General features: G+C 38.0%; 1 protein-coding gene across 2 annotated transcripts in view; it reads left to right on the top strand.

The window, feature by feature from the left end:
- ALG6 (ALG6 alpha-1,3-glucosyltransferase) overlaps window positions 1-18,559 on the top strand; it is a 70,822-nt gene that overhangs the window by 39,763 nt on the left and 12,500 nt on the right. For both annotated transcript variants that reach the window (XM_030913146.1, XM_030913147.1), the window contains exons 8-12: window positions 3,587-3,772; window positions 4,370-4,505; window positions 6,496-6,581; window positions 8,301-8,385; window positions 11,684-11,754. In XM_030913146.1, coding sequence (XP_030769006.1) covers window positions 3,587-3,772; window positions 4,370-4,505; window positions 6,496-6,581; window positions 8,301-8,385; window positions 11,684-11,754 — 564 coding nt within the window. The remainder of the gene's footprint in view (window positions 1-3,586; window positions 3,773-4,369; window positions 4,506-6,495; window positions 6,582-8,300; window positions 8,386-11,683; window positions 11,755-18,559) is intronic.

Genomic DNA, 18,559 nt, shown 5'->3' with positions numbered 1-18,559 from the left:
GGAGCTTGCAGTGAGCCGAGATGGTGCCACTGCACTCCAGCCTGGGCGACAAAGTGAGACTCCATCTCAAAAAAAAAAAAAAAAAAAAAAAGAACAGTGATATAAAAGGAAAAAAAGTTATTTACCAGAGTTTTAAAACTATATTTACTTTGAAATATGACACTCATACAGAAAACTATGCAAAATATAAATGTGCAGCTCAGTGATTTGGCAAACTACCACTCATGTCAAGAAATAGAACATTACTAGTATCCAAAAACTACCCTTGTCCACCTCCCCATCCTTCTCCCTCCTCCTTTTCAAATGGTACCCCTGAACTAACTACTAACACTATAGTTTTCCCCTTTTTTGAATTTTATATAAAAGAGACAACACAGTAAGTATTGTTTTGTGTTTGATGTTTTGGGCTAAACATTTTGTTTATAAGATGTATTCATGTAGTCGTGTGTAGCTGCAGTTTGTTAAAAATCTACGAAAGTGAATTCAGTATTCACTTTCATTGCTTTATGATATTCTATTGCATGAATACATGTGATTTCTGTCACTGAGAGAGTAATTTGGGTTGTTTCCCGGTTTGGGCTATGATGAATAATGCTGCCATGAACATCTTATAAACATCTCCTTGTACACATATAAACATTCCTCTTATGAGTGGAATTGTTGCGTTATAAGGTGTGCACATGTCCATTTTTAGATAATGCCAAATTGTTTTTAAGCAGTGTGTACCAATTAAGACTCTCATAACAATGGTGTAAGAGTTCCGGATGCTCTACATCTTTATCAACTGTCAATGGTTTTTGTTTTAGCCATTCTGGAAAATTTGTAGTAGTATGTCCCCTGTGATTTGAATTAAAGTCTGAAAGCTTTCAGGCATATGTTACCTTGTAAGGATACATTTTTTTCTTTTGAGATGGAGTTTCGCTCTTGTCCCCCATGCTGGAATGCAATGGCGTGATTTTGGCTCACTGCAACCTCCGCCTCCTGGGTTCAAGAGATACTCCTGCCTCAGCCTCCCAAGTAGCTGGGATTATAGGCATGTGCCACCACGCCAAGTTAATTTTTGTATTTTTAGTAGAGATGGGGTTTCACTATGTTGGCCATGCTGGTCTCAAACTCCTGACCTCAAGTGATCCATCCACCTTGGCCTCCCAAAGTACTGGGATTATAGGCATGAGCCACTGCACCCAGCTGTAAGGACATATTTTTAAATCATTATGTACCTTTCTCATTTGCAAAATGTGGATAATAGAAACCCTAACTTTGTAAGCTTAGTTTGAAAATTAAATGAATTAATATTTGTAAAACACTTAAGACAGTTCTTGGGAGACACTAAGCATTATATAGGCATTTGTTGCTGCTATTATCATTTTTATAATTTATTTGTGTGGTTCTGAAATTTTACAGTGATTTGTTTAGACACAGGTGTTTTTCACAATTGTTTTGGATATCCAAACTGTATATGGGTCCATACATTTTGAAGACTCATGTTCTTCTGTTCTGCTAAATTCTGTTACATTATTTCTTTGATGATTTTCTTTTTTCTTTTTTCTTTTTTTTTTTTTTGAGACGGAGTCTCGCTCTGTCGCCCAGGCTGGAGTGCAGTGGCCGGATCTCAGCTCACTGCAAGCTCCGCCTCCCGGGTTTACGCCATTCTCCTGCCTCAGCCTCCCGAGTAGCTGGGACTACAGGCGCCTGCCACCTCGCCCGGCTAGTTTTTTGTATTTTTTAGTAGAGACGGGGTTTCACTGTGTTAGCCAGGATGGTCTCGATCTCCAGACCTCGTGATCCGCCCGTCTCGGCCTCCCAAAGTGCTGGGATTACAGGCTTGAGCCACCGTGCCCGGCCTCTTTGATGATTTTCTCACTTTTTTCTTTCTTGAGTATATTAGATGTTAGATCTTTTGCATCTCTTTATCTTTTGTTTTATGGGTTGGATTATCTTGAATTTATCCCCAACACTTCTATCAAATTTCATTTGTTTTGTTAGGTGTGTTTTTAATTTCTAATTAGAATTTGCTACTTTTTTTTTTTTTTTTTTGGTAAAGTTCTTTACTGTTCCCTGAGTGATTTTAATTCTTTCAGGGTCATTTAGTTTCCCTTTCATTTTGATTCTTTTTCTGTGATAGGTTTTCTATAAATGTTTATTTGATCCTAGTGTATCTATTTTTATTTAAGAATAAGGCAGGAACACCTGCATATGACTTCTATATATCATTGGTCCACTATAGGATCAGTGGGCAGCAAGCTGGCCACCACACACTGAGATGCTTACATGTCAGAATGCGGAGGGGTTTGCATTATAGTGCTAACCTCTACACTGGCTGCCCTGGATAGTTTAGTTTATTTTTTCAGAAAAATACACCCTCTTTTGTTGCCTTGGGGTAAATGTTTGGCTGCCAGATAATCTTTGTGTGGGAGTGGGGTAAGATTTGACTTCTACCTCTAGGGATTTTCAGTTCATCTCTTGTTTTCTTCTGCATATACTACTCAAACACTGTAACCTACTTGGTGTTTCCAAAGTTCTCTAGGGTCTTGCAGGGTGGATTGACTTCTTGCTACCCTGAGTTTCCTCTGTGTATACTCTAAGCTGTGGCTTCCTTCATTCTATTTTATTTGTTATCACTTCTGTCTTCCAGAAATATGTTGAAATCTTTATCTATTATAAGAGATCCTCCCGTTCTCTTTATGGCTGTGAATTTATACTTTTTGTTTGTTTGTTTTTGTTTTCTTGCTCTCTTGCCCAAGCTGGAGTGCAGTGACATGATCATAGCTCATGGCAGCCTCAACTTCCTGGGCTCAAGCCGTCCTCCTGCCTCAGCTTCTCGAATAACTAGGACCCCGGGCTTGCACCACCACACTAAGATAATTAAAATTTTTTTTTGATAGAGACGGGGTTTTGCCATGTTGCTCAGGCTGGTCTCAAACTCCTGGCTCAAGCAATCTTCCTGCCTTGGCCTTCCAAAGTGTCAGGTTTACAGGCGTGAGCCACCACTCCTGGTCGAATTTATACTTTTAAATTCCTTTTCTTATTACTTTAAGAGTCTCTCGGGAAGGAGAGGAGGTAAACATTAGTGCCTAGCTCACCATTTTGAACTGAAAATCTAATTGTGATATTGTTTTAATTAACAGTGTTGTTAGTTGCTAATTAACTACATATATTACTTTGTACTCTTAATACATATAATAGAGGAAGTGTAGTGATCTCAGTAAAGTTTTTTGTTAACTTGCTGTTGGATCATTGTTTTATTCTCTAGATTTTGGTATGTTATAATAATACTGTGAAGTAATCTAACAGAAACAAAACTATGTTTTAAATCTTCAGAGCTCTTTTAAACCAAAACAAATCCGTTGCTGTTTAGCAGTAGATTTAATGTATTTGATGCTATTATACATAATTTCATGTTTATCACTTCAGTACTTTGAATTTCTATTGGGAAATAGCTTTCATTGTAGATGTTATTTTAAAATCACATAAGAGATATGCTATGCACTTGCATTTCATAGAGCGTATCTCTTATGTGATTTGCTTTTTAAAAGCTCTATCTTTTTAAAAGATTATTAAGGTAATTTCCTTGACACAGGAACATATATAATTCTGTGAGTCTTGGCTTTGCTCTGTGGGGTGTTCTTGGAGTATCTTGTGACTGGGACCTGCTAGGGTCACTGGCATTTTGCTTAGCTATAAATTATAAACAGATGGAACTTTACCACTCCTTGCCATTTTTTTGCTTTTTACTTGGCAAGTGTTTTAAAAAAGGCCTCAAAGGAAAGGGGTGAGTGACTTTTAAACACCAGAATCCAAAACTTTACTTCAGATAATGTTTTTGGCATACTTACTTGGAGTAAGGTGATCTTTCGCTTTGCCTTTTGGTGATTTCTTGTAAATACTTTGGCTATAGGGTATGTGGGAAGAGAGAGATTAAGTCATGTTCTGTGTTTTATTTAAAATTTTCCTAACTAGAGAAATATTTCAATTCATGCATATTTACTGGTAGTGTGTATTGGCTAGTTAGAACTTTGCTGTAGGATTTTATTGCTTTAGAGCTTACTACATTATATACTTATTAGAAATACATCCCCATTTGATATTTTTCTTCATGAGTGCATTCCCTTATTCCTGTACGAATGATATCTAACATAAATGTTAATTAGGATGGTCATAACAGTCCTTTTGTTGAAGTGGACATCTTAGCTGTTGTGAATTTTTTTTTACCTCTGATTTGAGCAGACTCCCATCTTAAGCCTATATTGGTAACCTAGATTTGGCATTACTATATGTTTGCATGTATGATGCTCAGTGAGACTCAGGTTGATTTCGCAGAATTACTAACCTTTCCCTATCTTACTGCCTACCTTTGTTTTTGTTTTAGGTTTGTGTTGCTAGTTAAGCTAGCTTGTACTGTTGTGGCTTCCTTCGTTCTCTGCTGGCTGCCATTCTTTACAGAAAGGGAACAAACCCTGCAGGTTCTAAGAAGACTCTTCCCGGTTGATCGTGGATTATTTGAGGCATGTTTAAAAACTTTCCTCTCCTTTCTGTTACTATACCTTACCTGTGACCTTTAGGGGTTTCATGTAGAAGACACAAGGAATAGGAACTTCACCTACTTTCCTCCTGTAATCATTCCTTGCCAGTTATTGCTTGATTGATTAATTGGTTGATTGAGACAGGATCTTGCTGTTGCCCAGGCTGGAGCACAGTGGCTATTCACAGGGGCAACCATGGTGCACTACAGCCTTGAACTCCTGGGCTCAAGTGATTCTCCTACCTTTGCCTCCTAAGTAGCTGGGACAACAGGGTGTGTGCACCTTGCCAGTTATTTAATCCATTATATTACCCCTAGCTCAGCTGGCATTTTTTAGTACATTACATCAACAGGTAATATTTATGCCATCATCAGATCCATAATTCAATTATATGTTTTTGTAATGAAATAGGGTTTGTAATGAAAGACAGAATGAGAAGTTTCAGCTACGATTTTAACAGCTGTGTAATTTTTTGGTTTATATTCTGTTTTCAGTCTTAGGAAATTATTTGTAAAACTAATAATCATGTTTGCTTCAGGAAGATCTCATAATTTCTTATGAGATATGTAACGTTCATCCATAGTAATTTTTAATGAGACTCTTTCATTTCATTTCATTTAATGCTAGTTTAATCACTCTTGTTAAACTTTTATTATGTGAATAATTTGATCATTTAGATTTGGTAATTAAATTAAACAAACCATTTTTCTGAAACAAAAAGGCCTTTTAATAAAGTTAGACAGAAACAACATATTTATAGATAATTTGCTAACATTTCTTTTAAAAAGAATTTTGAAAGCATATCTTCATAAGTTTTGAATATATAAATTTCTATAGAATATCTTTTAATGGACTTATAGGAAGATGGAACCAGCATTTTGAAAGCAACTCAGATGGGAGTTTGGTGTTGTGAAGGAACAGAAATGTGTGACTGTATGCTAACAGGGTGATGGTAGTGATGATAATAATCCTTATTGTTATAACCACCACTTAGCAGGTGCCAGACATTTCCATGTAATTTTATTTGATCTTTACAGTAGCTTTGTGGTAGCTATTGTCCCCACTTTACAGATTAAAAAACTGAGGTCAAAGATTCCTGTAACTAGCATGTAGCAGAACTGTGATTTGGACTTTGAAAATTGTTTTCCTAACCTGTTCTTTATATAACCTCTAACACTTACGTAAGGAATAGTTTAACTCTCTATGTAAGCTGCCTAATTATTTGCCTTACCTTCCATTTCAGAAATGGCATTTATCATGATAATTATAAAAATGAGTATCAGACATGTTTGATGGTGTTGCCAGTCTCTTCCATTCACTTCTTGCCTTCAAAATCTGAAGAGCATTTTCTTTGATCCAGCAGAGGAAAGTGGGATAGTATAGTTGTCAGTGATAGTTACTTTTTTGATGTTAAGTCTGCACAGCTGTAAGTCAAGCAGCTGTGTAGAGAATGATTTCACCAGCATGAGAGCTGTAGTTACAAACTTAATTTTGGAAGTGATCCTAGCCCAACTGGTAATGTCTTTAGATTTTTTGATTTATTAGCAATTACCTCTGGTCATTGCTAGTAGCTAGCAGGTTACTCTAAGTAAATTCAGTTGTGTGATAAAAATGGGTCAAATGTAATATATATTCTATAAATTACAGAAAAAACGTTTCTTAGAAAAATTTCCAAAGATGAATGACTTTAGTATTCAGGGATAGTGCATTACTCTTTGAAAACTATTAAGTATTTGGGAATGTCTGGATTATGGTGGGCCAATGCTTTTGATCAACTGCCCTGCACAAAAATGAAAAATGCTTGAGACAGTGTGCGCATATATGTTCCTGGAGGATTTAATCTATTTAGTTATAATTGTGACTAAAAGTTTCACGTCTCAAAAAATTTATTAGAGATTATGGGCTGTACTTCATAGGTTTTAATACTTCTTTCAATTACACCAGAATGTAAAGCTAACACATCTCTTTTAAGGATAAAGTAGCCAATATTTGGTGCAGTTTCAATGTCTTTCTGAAGATTAGGGATATTTTGCCACGTCACATCCAATTAATAATGAGGTAAGAGAAACAAAGTTTGTATGTAGTATTTTATAAGTTACTCTTTAAAAGCATTATGGTATTATTTCATTTATTTGGCATCATTAGGGAATGAGGTATTTTTCTGTTTCTCTTTTTTTTATTCTTTTGAGATGGAGTCTGGCTCTTTTGAGATAGAGTGCAGTGGCTTGATCTTGGCTCACTGCAACCTCTGCCTCCTGGGTTCAAGTGATTCTTCTGCCTGAGCCTCCGGAGTAGCTGGGATTACAGGCGCCGGCCACCATGGCCAGCTAATTTTTGTATTTTAGTAGAGATGAGGTTTCATCATTTTGGCCAGGCTGGTCTTGAACTCCTGACCTCAGATGATCCACCCCCCCCGGCCTCCCAAAGTGCTGGGATTACAGGCGTGAGCCACTGCACCCAGCCGAGGTGTTTTTCTTTAGTGGATTTTCCACGTAACTTAGACCTATTGCTCTGTACAATAAAACTCTTCAACTTGAATTATTTTTATGTGAAAGTTTTTCTGAATTGTTAACTTGTTCTCTCCTTGAACAGAGAGTACCTTAAATACGATTAATATTATTTTGAAGAGTCATGATATTCAGTGTATATCAGTCAGGATCAGTCAAAGAAGTAGGAGTAGGAGATCACTGCGTAGTGTGTGTGTGTGAATTTATGACAAGGAATTGGCTTGTACAGTAGTAGGGGCTAGTCACAAGGCAGCCAGTCAGGAGGGAATATCTAGGGGGAAGGAAGAGCAATTAAGACCCAGATGCTGTTAGGGAAGGCCTCAGCCAACTTTTAAAGGGCTTTGATCTAATTAAGTTAGGTGCCTCAGGACAAGCTCCCTTTTGATTAATTTAAAATCAACTGAGTAGGGGTTTTACATCTGCAAAATTCTTTCACAGCAGACTAGTGTTCAAATAACTGGGAGATGAGATGGGTGTGGCCTCTCTGTCTTCCAAATCTTACGAGAATTTCCCTTGTAGCCCACCCTAACAAAGGCATACAGGAAGGGAATTCTGTGGACATTAGTTCAGCCTAGCCAAGTTGACAAGTCAAAACCTACAAGTGGGAAAATCAGTTATTGTATTCAGTTATATACTTGTTTTCAGGGCTTTCAGGGGCTATTTCCCATAGTACTAAATGGTTCCAGGCCACTTTGCTTGTTGAGTCTGTCTGCTTTTTCTAGTTCTTTTTCCTCACAAGCATTAGCCATCATTAGGAGAAGCTCTAGTAGCTTCCCGCTCCCTTTCCACCTTGTTCTTTATGATTTACCATGGGCTTGAAAATCAGATAATCAACTTTTGTGAAATGATGGCTAGAGAGATTCTTTTGTGAGTAAAGTTTATGAATGTTTGTGTTACAGATATAGCATTATCTCTTATACTTCATTATGTTTTCATATTTTGAGTGTTTGATAATTGACCTTCAACTATATATCTTTGTATATTTTCTATGCATGATATTAAATACTAAAATAACAGAAGCAATATTTAGGTTTATCATGTTTGGTCTATATTATGTAATCATTTATTTTTAAAGTATATATATTTATCAATGTGTAGATTTTATATAAATGTTATTTCATCTTTAAATTTAATAAATAAAAGTATAGTTTGAAATCAACTTAAGTTGATAAATAATATGATCCTTATATTTAAAAAATATTTCCTTATTTAAGCTAGATTTATACCTCTACAAAGAAGACAAATATTTGATTTTTATTAATTTTTTTAGCTTTTGTTTTACATTTTTGAGCCTGCTTCCTGCATGCATAAAATTAATACTTCAGCCCTCTTCCAAAGGATTCAAATTTACACTGGTAAGTTTTTCATTACTTTAGATACTGAATTCTTGCCACAACTGATCTTTTAAAAATTAATTTCTTACTCTGAACAGGATTTATGGGGCTGAGAAACAAGACATTCATTCATTTGGCAGACATTTATTGGATGTTTCCCATACTTAGCTTCTGTGTGGGACATAAAGTTAAGCAATCAATAGTCTTTCAGTTAATTCAACTATTTAATTTGTTTTGTATTAGTTAATGAGGGACTACAAAGTAGAAAACAGTGGCAATGAACTTAAGTAGCTTAAATAGTTATGCTATAAAACAGATGGTATTAAGTTCTATCAGGTACAAATGAAGTCCTAAGATGGTGTGGGAAAGGGAGATATTATCTTGGGGGCAGATTTTAGAATGCTGGTTAGGGCAAGAGGGATTTGAGCCCAAATTTGAAAGTGGGGCAAGCTTAGAACAGCAGGTTATATAGCAGAAGAGAAGTTCAAAACAGGAGGAAGAAATTGAAGGTCCAGAGGTGGGAAAGGACACAGGATATTCTGGGAATAGCTATTAAACAGTATAAGTTGTGTGAGTTTTATGTATAGGTGTTGAGAGTAGGAGAGGATATGGTGAAAGATAAGGGTAAAAATTGACCAAATTATTGAAGACCTTGAATATCTTGGTTGAAAAGGTTTGGAGTTTGATTTATGTGCAAGAGAAACTAAAAAATATTTTTGAGAAGTGGGGGCAGATCTCTGTTTTAGGAAGATGACTTATGTCAGTTTGAAGATAGACTAGGTGCATTTTCTATAGTTTAGGATTTTTCTGAGTAGCTTTACAAAGTCTTCTTGGTTGTGTTTCTGTGGCATTTAAAATTTTGTTCCTGTGTGCTATGGTCTATAAAATGACATTTTAAAAATACCTTTTAAACTATCAAGGACATTTAGTTTATGAAAACAGTAAGTCCTAGTGGGCTTACATGAGGCAACATTTAGAGATTAGGGTTCCAAGTCTGGGACTGCCACTTAAGTACATTGGATAAAAACAAGCCAGAAAAGAACATAACAGTGAAATACTTCAAAAGTGCAGCTCATTACCACAATGCAAAAAGGATAGTTTTATGTTTGTCTTTTCTTTTTAATTATCTTTTTATGGATGATTTGTGTTGTTTGATTCTGTGAATGGGCCCTGAGCATACCACGTCATCTGTTGTTAGTATTCTGTTGGGCAGCTATAACAGAATGGGTATGGTGTGAGGTTCTGATGTCTTCAGTAGGCTTAACCTGAAATAGCTTTCAAGCTTGTGATAGATTGTTGTTTTTCTAGGAAATAGAATGCTAAATAAATGTATATTTCAAAGATAATGGAATAGAATTTCAGAGTTTGAGTAACTTTAGCAGTGTTAGAGATGATTACTTTTAGGATTATAAGCCAGAAAAAACATTTTCTTTTTCTTAATTTTCTAATTTTTCTCAATTTGGTATGTTTTAAAAGAAGCCATTGTGTTAAAACTTTTTAAATGTAAGATTTTTCTGATTTTGTTTTTGTTAATCATGCTTTGAATTCTTATTGTATACTTCTGAGAGTTTTAGGAACATTTTCCATTATAATTATTTTTAAAGTATTTTCCTTTCAATCATGTTTGCCTGAATTATATCTCAATATAAATCTATAATTGAGGTAACTGATAGCATGAATACTGGTATATGTATAGCAGCAAAAGGATTTATATTTAATTTTTCAGGTATTGAGTGCCCTCTCATATTTCAGGTCCTCCTCTAGGTACTGGCATGTAAAGGAATGACAGATGACATCCCTGCTCTTTTACTTGGGGTCTTCCATGCTAGTGGCAGGAGATGGACAATAAACAAAATAAATCCATTAACAAGAAAGCATCTGGGAGTAACGAGTGCTATGAAGAAAGTAGTGTTGGCCGGGTGTGGTGGCTCACACCTGTAATCCCAGCACTTTGGGAGGCTGAGGTGGGTGGATCACCTGAGGTCGCGAGTTCAAGACCAGACTGACCAACATGGAGAAACCTTGTCTCTACTAAAAATACAAAATTAGCCAGGCATGGTTGTGCACACCTATAATCCCAGCTACTGGGAGGCTAAGACAGGAGAATCGCTTGAACCTGGGAGGTGGAGGTTGCGGTGAGCGAGATTGGTGCCACTGCACTCCAGCCTGGGCAACAAGAGCGAAACTCCATCTCAAAAAAAAAAAAAAAAAAAAAAGTGAATAGTGTTATGTGAAAAGAGAGCTGACTGAATGGGGTTAGGGGACACTTAGATTGAGTAAAGGAAACCTTTCTAGAGAAGTGACATTTGAGCCAAGAAGTGAATGACCAACCAGAAGGAGCCAATCACAAGAAGATCTGGGCCCTGACTTGATAGAATCTTATTTTTCCTTAAGGCAGGAACACATTTGGCAAAAGGAGAGGAATGAAGTGGCTGCTGTAAAATGAGTGAGGGAGATATAAGAGATGAGTTGGAAGAGGAAGGCAGGAACCAGATCTTGTAGGCATTGGGATTTTTTTTCTAAGTATAATAGGAAGCTATTGGAGGATTTTAAACAGGAAAATTACATGATCTGATATGGTAGCTGTTTGGAGAATGAACTATCAAGAGGCAGGAGTATTACCAATTAGGAGATTATTGCACTACTACAAAGATGGAGGGTGGCTTCGACCACTCCTCTGCCACCCTTAGCAGAGGGGAATGGAGAGAAATGGATGGATATTGTATTTAGGAGGTGCTGTAGAAAGCATTTGCTGATGGGATAGATGTGTAGCATGGATAAGATTTAAGGTTTTTGCTTGAGCAACTGGATAGTTATCCATATCTAATTTGCAGCATATAAACTTCTCAAAATAGATAATTTTTAATTTAAAACTCCAAATAGCACATGATTAATTTATAAAACATTAATATATTCTATTGAAGTGCATGTTTTAAAACACCAAAATAGATTTGTTTGGCCGGTTTTAGGTTATGACCTTCTTGTCTTTCATGCTTTTAAATTTAAGTTGTCTGAGATTCCAAGGGAGGATGAATGTATGGTTGTTGTATCTAAGATATTTACTAGTTCTGTTTATTAATAACTGAGTTATAATGAACTTAGATGGTTAAATAAAGCTTTATAATCATTGTTTTTGAAAAAATATTTCAAGTTTTAAATTTGATTAAAATATGCATACTAGTGTTGCTTGTATTTTACTTCTAAATAGAAGCTTTAATAAACTTTCAACTTTCATTTGAAATGATTTTTATTTAGATTCATAATTGATATGCTATTTCACAAGTTGTTATATCTCATTTTCCCCCCTTTTTTCTTAAAGGTTAGCTGTGCACTATCATTCTTTTTATTTTCTTTCCAAGTACATGAAAAATCCATTCTCTTGGTATCATTGTAAGTAGAAACGTTTTAAGTATATGTTTATTATGTGTTTATCATATAACTTTATAATTTACATACAAATATACATTTGAATGCAAAACAAAACTACACAAATGTTATATCTTCACATAAAATGATTTCATAGTCATGTTTTTTCCCAGAATTTTTGATTTTCTTTATAAAATATTTTAAACTGAAGAATTTTGGTAGAATATTATTGACATAATTTTAATTTCTTCCTGTTCCTTCACTTATATTTTCCACATGCTAATAAAAAATATAGCCTTCAAAGAGGTTTTCGTCAGATTGGAGCCTGTTTGTCATCTTTGCTTTTTTCATTTCATTGATTTCCACATCTATTCAGTAGTCTTCTTCTTTCCATTTACTTCCATGCGGTCTTTTATATGTTGCCTTCTTTCTCTTTTTTGCCACAAACTTAGTTTAGACCCTACTGGCAATCTGTAATCAGACTACTTTGTTTTAGAAGCATTAAATTTTTTTCCTGGTGTTCATAGACAGCAGTGGATGACAGCTGGGAGTATGATATCCTAATGTTAAAATAGTATTTGCATAAAACCCTTTGGAATTCTGAAATCCTCCTCCAGGTCAGTCCCAACCCACTACTGCTCTACCCCTCACCCTATGTTCACTAGAATCCTGTGGAAGATATGTGTACAGAATGACCAGTGACCAATGGCAGGCAGTATTGCTTTTACTAGGTGGAGCTTCGGACTAAAACCTTAGTGCAGAGCTGGGCTGCCCTGTGTGGAAGGCTTCCTGGCTCTAAATAAAACAGTCTCATATCATTGTAGACTGGGAAGACTGCTTAATGCCATCCCCTGAGGCCCAAACCTGTAGAGCTTACCACTATTCTATGAGGCTAGGCTGACCCTAGACAAATCACTGGTACCAGGGGATGAAACTGTGGAGAGGCATTACTTTCAAACATGTATTAATATATTTCCCCAGAATTTATGCTCATAGAAAGGCAGCTCATTCAGGGCTTATAGTATGACCAGATTAGTTCTGAGACACTGAACTTCTAGGGGTTCATTTTCTACAAATGCACCTAGATTATTTGTAACGGTGCATGGCTTTAATCTATTTTTGGTAAATGGTTTTACAGTTTGCATTAAAAGTTCCTTTTGGGCCAGGCGTGGTGGCTCAAGCCTGTAATCCCAGCACTTTGGGAGGCCGAGGCGGGCGGATCATGAGGTTAGGAGATCGAGACCATCCTGGCTAACATGGTGAAACCCCGTCTCTACTAACAATACAAAAAAATTAGCCAGGCATGGTGGCGGGCACCTGTAATCCCAGTTACTTAGGAGGCTGAGGCAGGAGAATTGCTTGAACCCAGGAGATGGAGGTTGCAGTGAGCCGAGATCGCACCACTATACTCCAACCTGGGCACAGAGTGAGACTCCGTCTCGAAAAAAAAAAAAAGAATTAAATGAAAGTTCCTTTTGACCTGGTCCCAGCTAATTATACCATTAAACAAATATTTCATTCAATAAATATTTATTGAGTGCCTACTATTTTTCAGGCACTGTTTTGTGCATTTGTGATATATTCCAGACAAAAATCCCTGCCTTCTTAGCTATCATTCTTAAGGATAGACACTAATACAAAAATAATAATAATAATAATAAGAAATGAGCGTGTTAGAAGGTAATAAATACCATGACAGAGAAACAAAACAGAGCAAGAGTAATTGGGAGTACTGGAGGATGGGATGCAGGTAGAGGTTGCAATTTTATTTTATTTTATTATTATTATTATTTTTGAGATGGAGTTTTGCTCTTGTTGCCCAAGCTGGAGTACAATGGCACGATCTCGGCTCACCACAACCTCCGCCTCCCTAGTTCAAGCAATTCTCCTGCCTCAGCAATCATTAAAAAGTCAGGAAATAACAGATGCTGGAGAGGTTGTGGAGAAATAGGAATGCTTTTACACTGTTGATGGGAGTATAAATTAGTTCAACCATTGTGGAAGACAGTGTGGCGATTCCTCAAGGATCTAGAACCAGAAATACCATTTGACCCAGCAATCCCATTTCTGAATATATACCCCAAGGATTATAAATCATTTGACCCAGCAATCCCATTACTGGGTATATACCCAAAGGATTACAAATCATTCTACTATAAAGACACATGCACACTTATGTTTATTGCAGCACTATTCACAATAGCAAAGACTTGGAACCAACCCAAATGTCCATCAATGATAGACTGGATTAAGAAAATGTGGCACATATATACTGTGGAATACTATGCAGCCATAAAGAAGGATGAGTTCATGTCCTTTGCAGTGACATGGATGAAGCTGGAAACCATCATTCTCAGCAAACTAATATAGCAACAGAAAACCAAATACCACATGTTCTCACTCATAAGTGGGAGTTAACAATGAGAACACATGGACACAGGGAGGAGAACATCACACATAGGCCTGTTTGCGGGGTGGGGGATAGGGGAAGGATAGCATTAGGTGAAATACCTAATGTAGATGACAGGTTGATGGGTGCAGCAAACGACCATGGCACACGTATACCTATGTAACAAACCTGCATGTCCTGCACGTGTACCCCAGAACTTAAAATATATATACATAAAAAGAAGGTGTTTTAAGGAAATGAGGTGGTAAGTTGCATCAGATGCTGCTTAATAGGTCAAATAAGATGAGGGCTGAGAACGTATTATTTGGCTTAGCAATATGGAAGTCACTGGTGACTTTGGTAGGTCCAGTGTTGGTGGAGCAATGCAGGAAGAAGCCCGATTAGGTAGGGTTAAGAAAAAAAGGGCCAGGCACGGTGGCTCACGCCTGTAATCCTAGCACTTTGCGAGGCCCAGGTGGACGGATCATCTGAGGTTGTGAGTTTGAGACCAGCCTGACCAACATGGAGAAACCCCGTCTCTACTAAAAATACAAAATTAGCCAGGTGTGGTGATGCATGCCTGTAATCCCCGCTACTTGGGAGGCTGAGGCAGGAGTATTGCTTAAACCCAGGAGGAGGTTGCAGTGAGCTGAGATTGCACCATTGCACTCCCTGCCTGGTCAGCGAGAGCAAAACTCCATCTCAAAAAACAAAGGAAAAAAAAAATAGAAAAAATGAGAGGAGAAGAACTAAAGACAAGTAGGGATGATGCATGGTTTTTTTTGTTTTTGTTTTTTTGGTTTTTTTTTGAGGCAGGGTCTTACTCTGTCACCCATGCTAGAGTGCAATGGCGTGATCTCAGCTCACTGCAGCCTCCGCCTTGCGGGTTCAAGCGATTCTCCCACCTCAGCCTCCCGAGTAGCTGGGACTACAGATGCGCACCACCACACCCAGCTAATTTTTGTATTTTTTGGGAGAGATAGGGTTTCACCATGTTGGCCAGGCTGGTCTCGAATTCCTGACCTCAAATGATCCCCCTGCCTTGGCCTCCCAAAGTGCTGGGATTACAGGCATGAGCCACTGTGCCTGGCTGATACTTCATTTTTTCAAATAAATATTTAATTTTTAAAAATTGTGGTAAAGTACACATAGCATAAATTTTACATTGTGAGTTAGTACATTCACACTGTTGTGCAAGCATCACCACTGTCTACTTCCAGAAGATCATCACCGCGAAAGGAAATCCCATACCCAAAGCAGTCCCTCTCCATTTTCCCTTCCCCCCAGTCCCTCAAACCACTAATCTGCTTTCTGCAAATCTCTGTGGACTTGTCTATTCTGGATATTTCATATAAATGGAATCATATAATATGTGGTCTTTTGTGTCTAGCTTCTTAATATTTTCCAGGTTCATCCATGTTGTATCAGAACTGTATTCTTTTTTATGCCTGAATAGTATTGCATTGTATCGATACACTACATTTTGTTCATCATTCATCAGTTGATGGACATTGGGTTGTTTCCACCTTTTGGCTGTTGTGAATAGAGCCACTGTGAATATTCATGTACAAGTTTTTGTTTGAGTCTATACTCAGGAGTAGAATTGCTGAGTCACATGGCAATTCTGTATTTAACTCACTGAGGAACCACCAAAGTTTTCCACAGCAGCTGCACCATTTAGCATTCCCACTAATAATATATGAAGGCTTCAATTTCTCCATATCCTTGAAAGCACTTGTTATTTTCCATCATTTTGATTATAGCCATGCTAATGGATATGAGTGGTGTCTCATTGTGATTCTGATTTGCATATCCCTAATGACTAATGATATTGAGCATCTCTTTATGTGCTTGCTGGCACAATATGTCTATCTTCTTCAGAGAGAAGCCTATTTAAATCTTTTGCCTATTTTTTTTTTTTTTGAGACGGAGTCTTGTTCTGTCGCCCAGGCTGGAGTGTAATGGCGCGGACTCACCTCACTACAACCTCCGCCTCCCGTGTTCAAGAGATTCTCCTGCCTTAGCCTCCCCAGTAGCTGGGACTACAGGTGTGTGCCACCACACCTGACTACTTTTTGCATTTTTTTTTTTTTTTTTGAGATGGAGTCTCGCTCTATCGCCCAGGCTGGAGTGCAGTGGCGCGATCTCCACTCACTGTAAGCTCCGCCTCCCAGGTTCAAGCCATTCTCCTGCCTCAGCCTCCTGTATAGCTGGGACTACAGGTGCCCACCACCGTGCCCGACTAATTTTTGTATTTTTTTAGTAGAGCTGGGGTTTCACCGTGTTAGCCAGGATGGTCTCGATCTCCTGACCTCGTGATCCACCCGTCTTGGCCTCCCAAAGTGCTGGGATTGCAGGCGTGAGCCACCGTGCCCGGCCTACTTTTTGCATTTTTAGTAGAGGTGGGGTTTCACTATGTTGGCCAGGCTGGTCTTGAACTCCTGCCCTCGTGATCCACCCACCTTGGCCTCCCAAAGTGCTGGGATTACAGGCGTGAACCACTGCATCCAGCCCTTTTCCCCAATTTTTAATTGGGTTGTCATTTTTTGAGTTTTAGGAGTTCTTTTTATATCCTGGGTACTAACCTTTATCAGATATATGATTCGCAAATATTTTCTCCCATTCTTTGGGTTGTCTTTTGTACCCTCTTGATAGTGTTCTTTGATGCACGAAAGTTTTTAATTTTGATTTAGTCTAATTTACCTGTCTTGTCTTTTGATTGTACTTTTGGTATATATCTAAGAAACCAGTGCCAAACTCAAGGAAATAAAGATTTACCCTCATTTTCCTTCTAAGAGTTTTATGGAGTTAGCTCTTACATTTATGTCTTTGATTCATTTTGAGTTAATTTTAATTTTGTTTTTTTTTTTTTTTTTTTTTTTGAGACAGAGCCTTGGTCTGTCACTGAGGTTAGAGTGCAGTGGTGCAATCTCGGCTCACTACAGCCTCCACCTCCTGGGTTCCAGCGATTCTTCTGCCTCAGCCTCCCGAGTAGCTGGGACTACAGTTGCCTGCCACAACACCTGGCTAATTTTTGTATTTTTAGTAGAGACAGGGGTTTCATCATGTTGGCCAGGCTGGTCTCGAACTGACCTCAAGTGATCTGCCTGCCTTGGCCTCCCAAAGTGCGGGGATTACAGGCATGGGCCACCGTGCCCAGTTGAGGTTTTATATATGGTGTGAGGAAGGTAGACTGTTCTTCAGAGGAGTTTTGTTGAAAAAGGAAGCAGAAAAATAGGGCAATAATTAGTAGAGAAATGGTGTCAAGATAGGTTTGTTTAAGAGAGGAGCAATAAAGGCAGGGGAATGATGAGCAGAGAAGGAAAGCTGATGGTACAGGATCTCAAGAGGAGGAGGAGCTGCTGGAGCACTGTCCTTCAGAAAGGGAGATGGGGTACGATCTAGAGCACAAATGGAAGAATTGGCATCAGACAGATGTGTGAAGAGTTCCTCTTTAGTAAAAGGGGTGAATAGGCTATATTGGTAGAGATGCTGGGAAGGGAGTAAATGTGATGGTGGGCATCTGTGAAAGTTCTCTTTTAACTGCTTCAATTTCTTATTGAAGTGAGAGGGAAAGTCATTAGCCAAGAGTGGGTTGAAGCTGTTGGAAGTAGGAGGGAGAAGTGTGAAACATTTTCTAAGGAGAGACAGAGTGTAAACAGATCAGGGAAATACATAGTAGTTGCAGGGCACTTGAATATCATGATCATGTATTTAAAGTGAGACCAGTTGGTATGGGTAGCTGTTGTTCTCTAGAGCAGTTGTTCAGCATGGTTGGAGTAAGCACTGGTGGAAAGTTGAGTATTTCCAGGTTTATGGTTTTGTCTGGTGAGGATAATTCCCTTGCTTGAGGGCTTAAGAGTGAATGTATGGGAGTGATTATAATGATTGACCTTGGAATTTAAGATAGGTAAAAAGGGAAAAGGCCGTCGAAGCGATGAGGGAAAGTGAAAAGGTGGTAGGAACAATGGATTGAAGATCTTGGTGGCATCAAAAGATGGTTGGAGTTGGAATATCTACAAAGCAGGAGATAGTGTTAAGAGTCATGGACAAGGTGCAGTCTAAAGTATGACCCTAAGGGACAGGATTAAAGATGAGATCACTAGAAGAGAGGCATTCTAGCAAATGAGAGGGAAGATCTATGTATTTGTTAAAATTACCAAGAATTAAGTCAGTATGTACAGAGTGATAGTGAGAAAGGAGTTGAAATCTTTGGGTAATGGAGGAAGCAGCCCTGTGGTTGGTCAGTATTTACAAGATAGGGAATAATCGGGGATAAAGTGTGATGACATGAGGTTCAAAGCTGGAGATTATTAGGATGGAGAGAGGAAGAACTGATAGGAAAGTAGTGAGGAAGATCAAGGAGGTTACTTCCCACCTCCAGGCCACGTCACTTGAAGAATGTGGAAACAGCAAAAACACACAGTTGAGAGGGCAGAG

The sequence above is a fragment of the Rhinopithecus roxellana genome, chromosome 12 (assembly GCF_007565055.1).
Source record: "Rhinopithecus roxellana isolate Shanxi Qingling chromosome 12, ASM756505v1, whole genome shotgun sequence".
Classification (NCBI taxonomy): Eukaryota; Metazoa; Chordata; class Mammalia; order Primates; family Cercopithecidae; genus Rhinopithecus; species Rhinopithecus roxellana.
The sequence above is the reverse complement of the archived record's forward strand: the minus strand, read 5'-3'. Positions and strand labels throughout refer to the sequence as shown.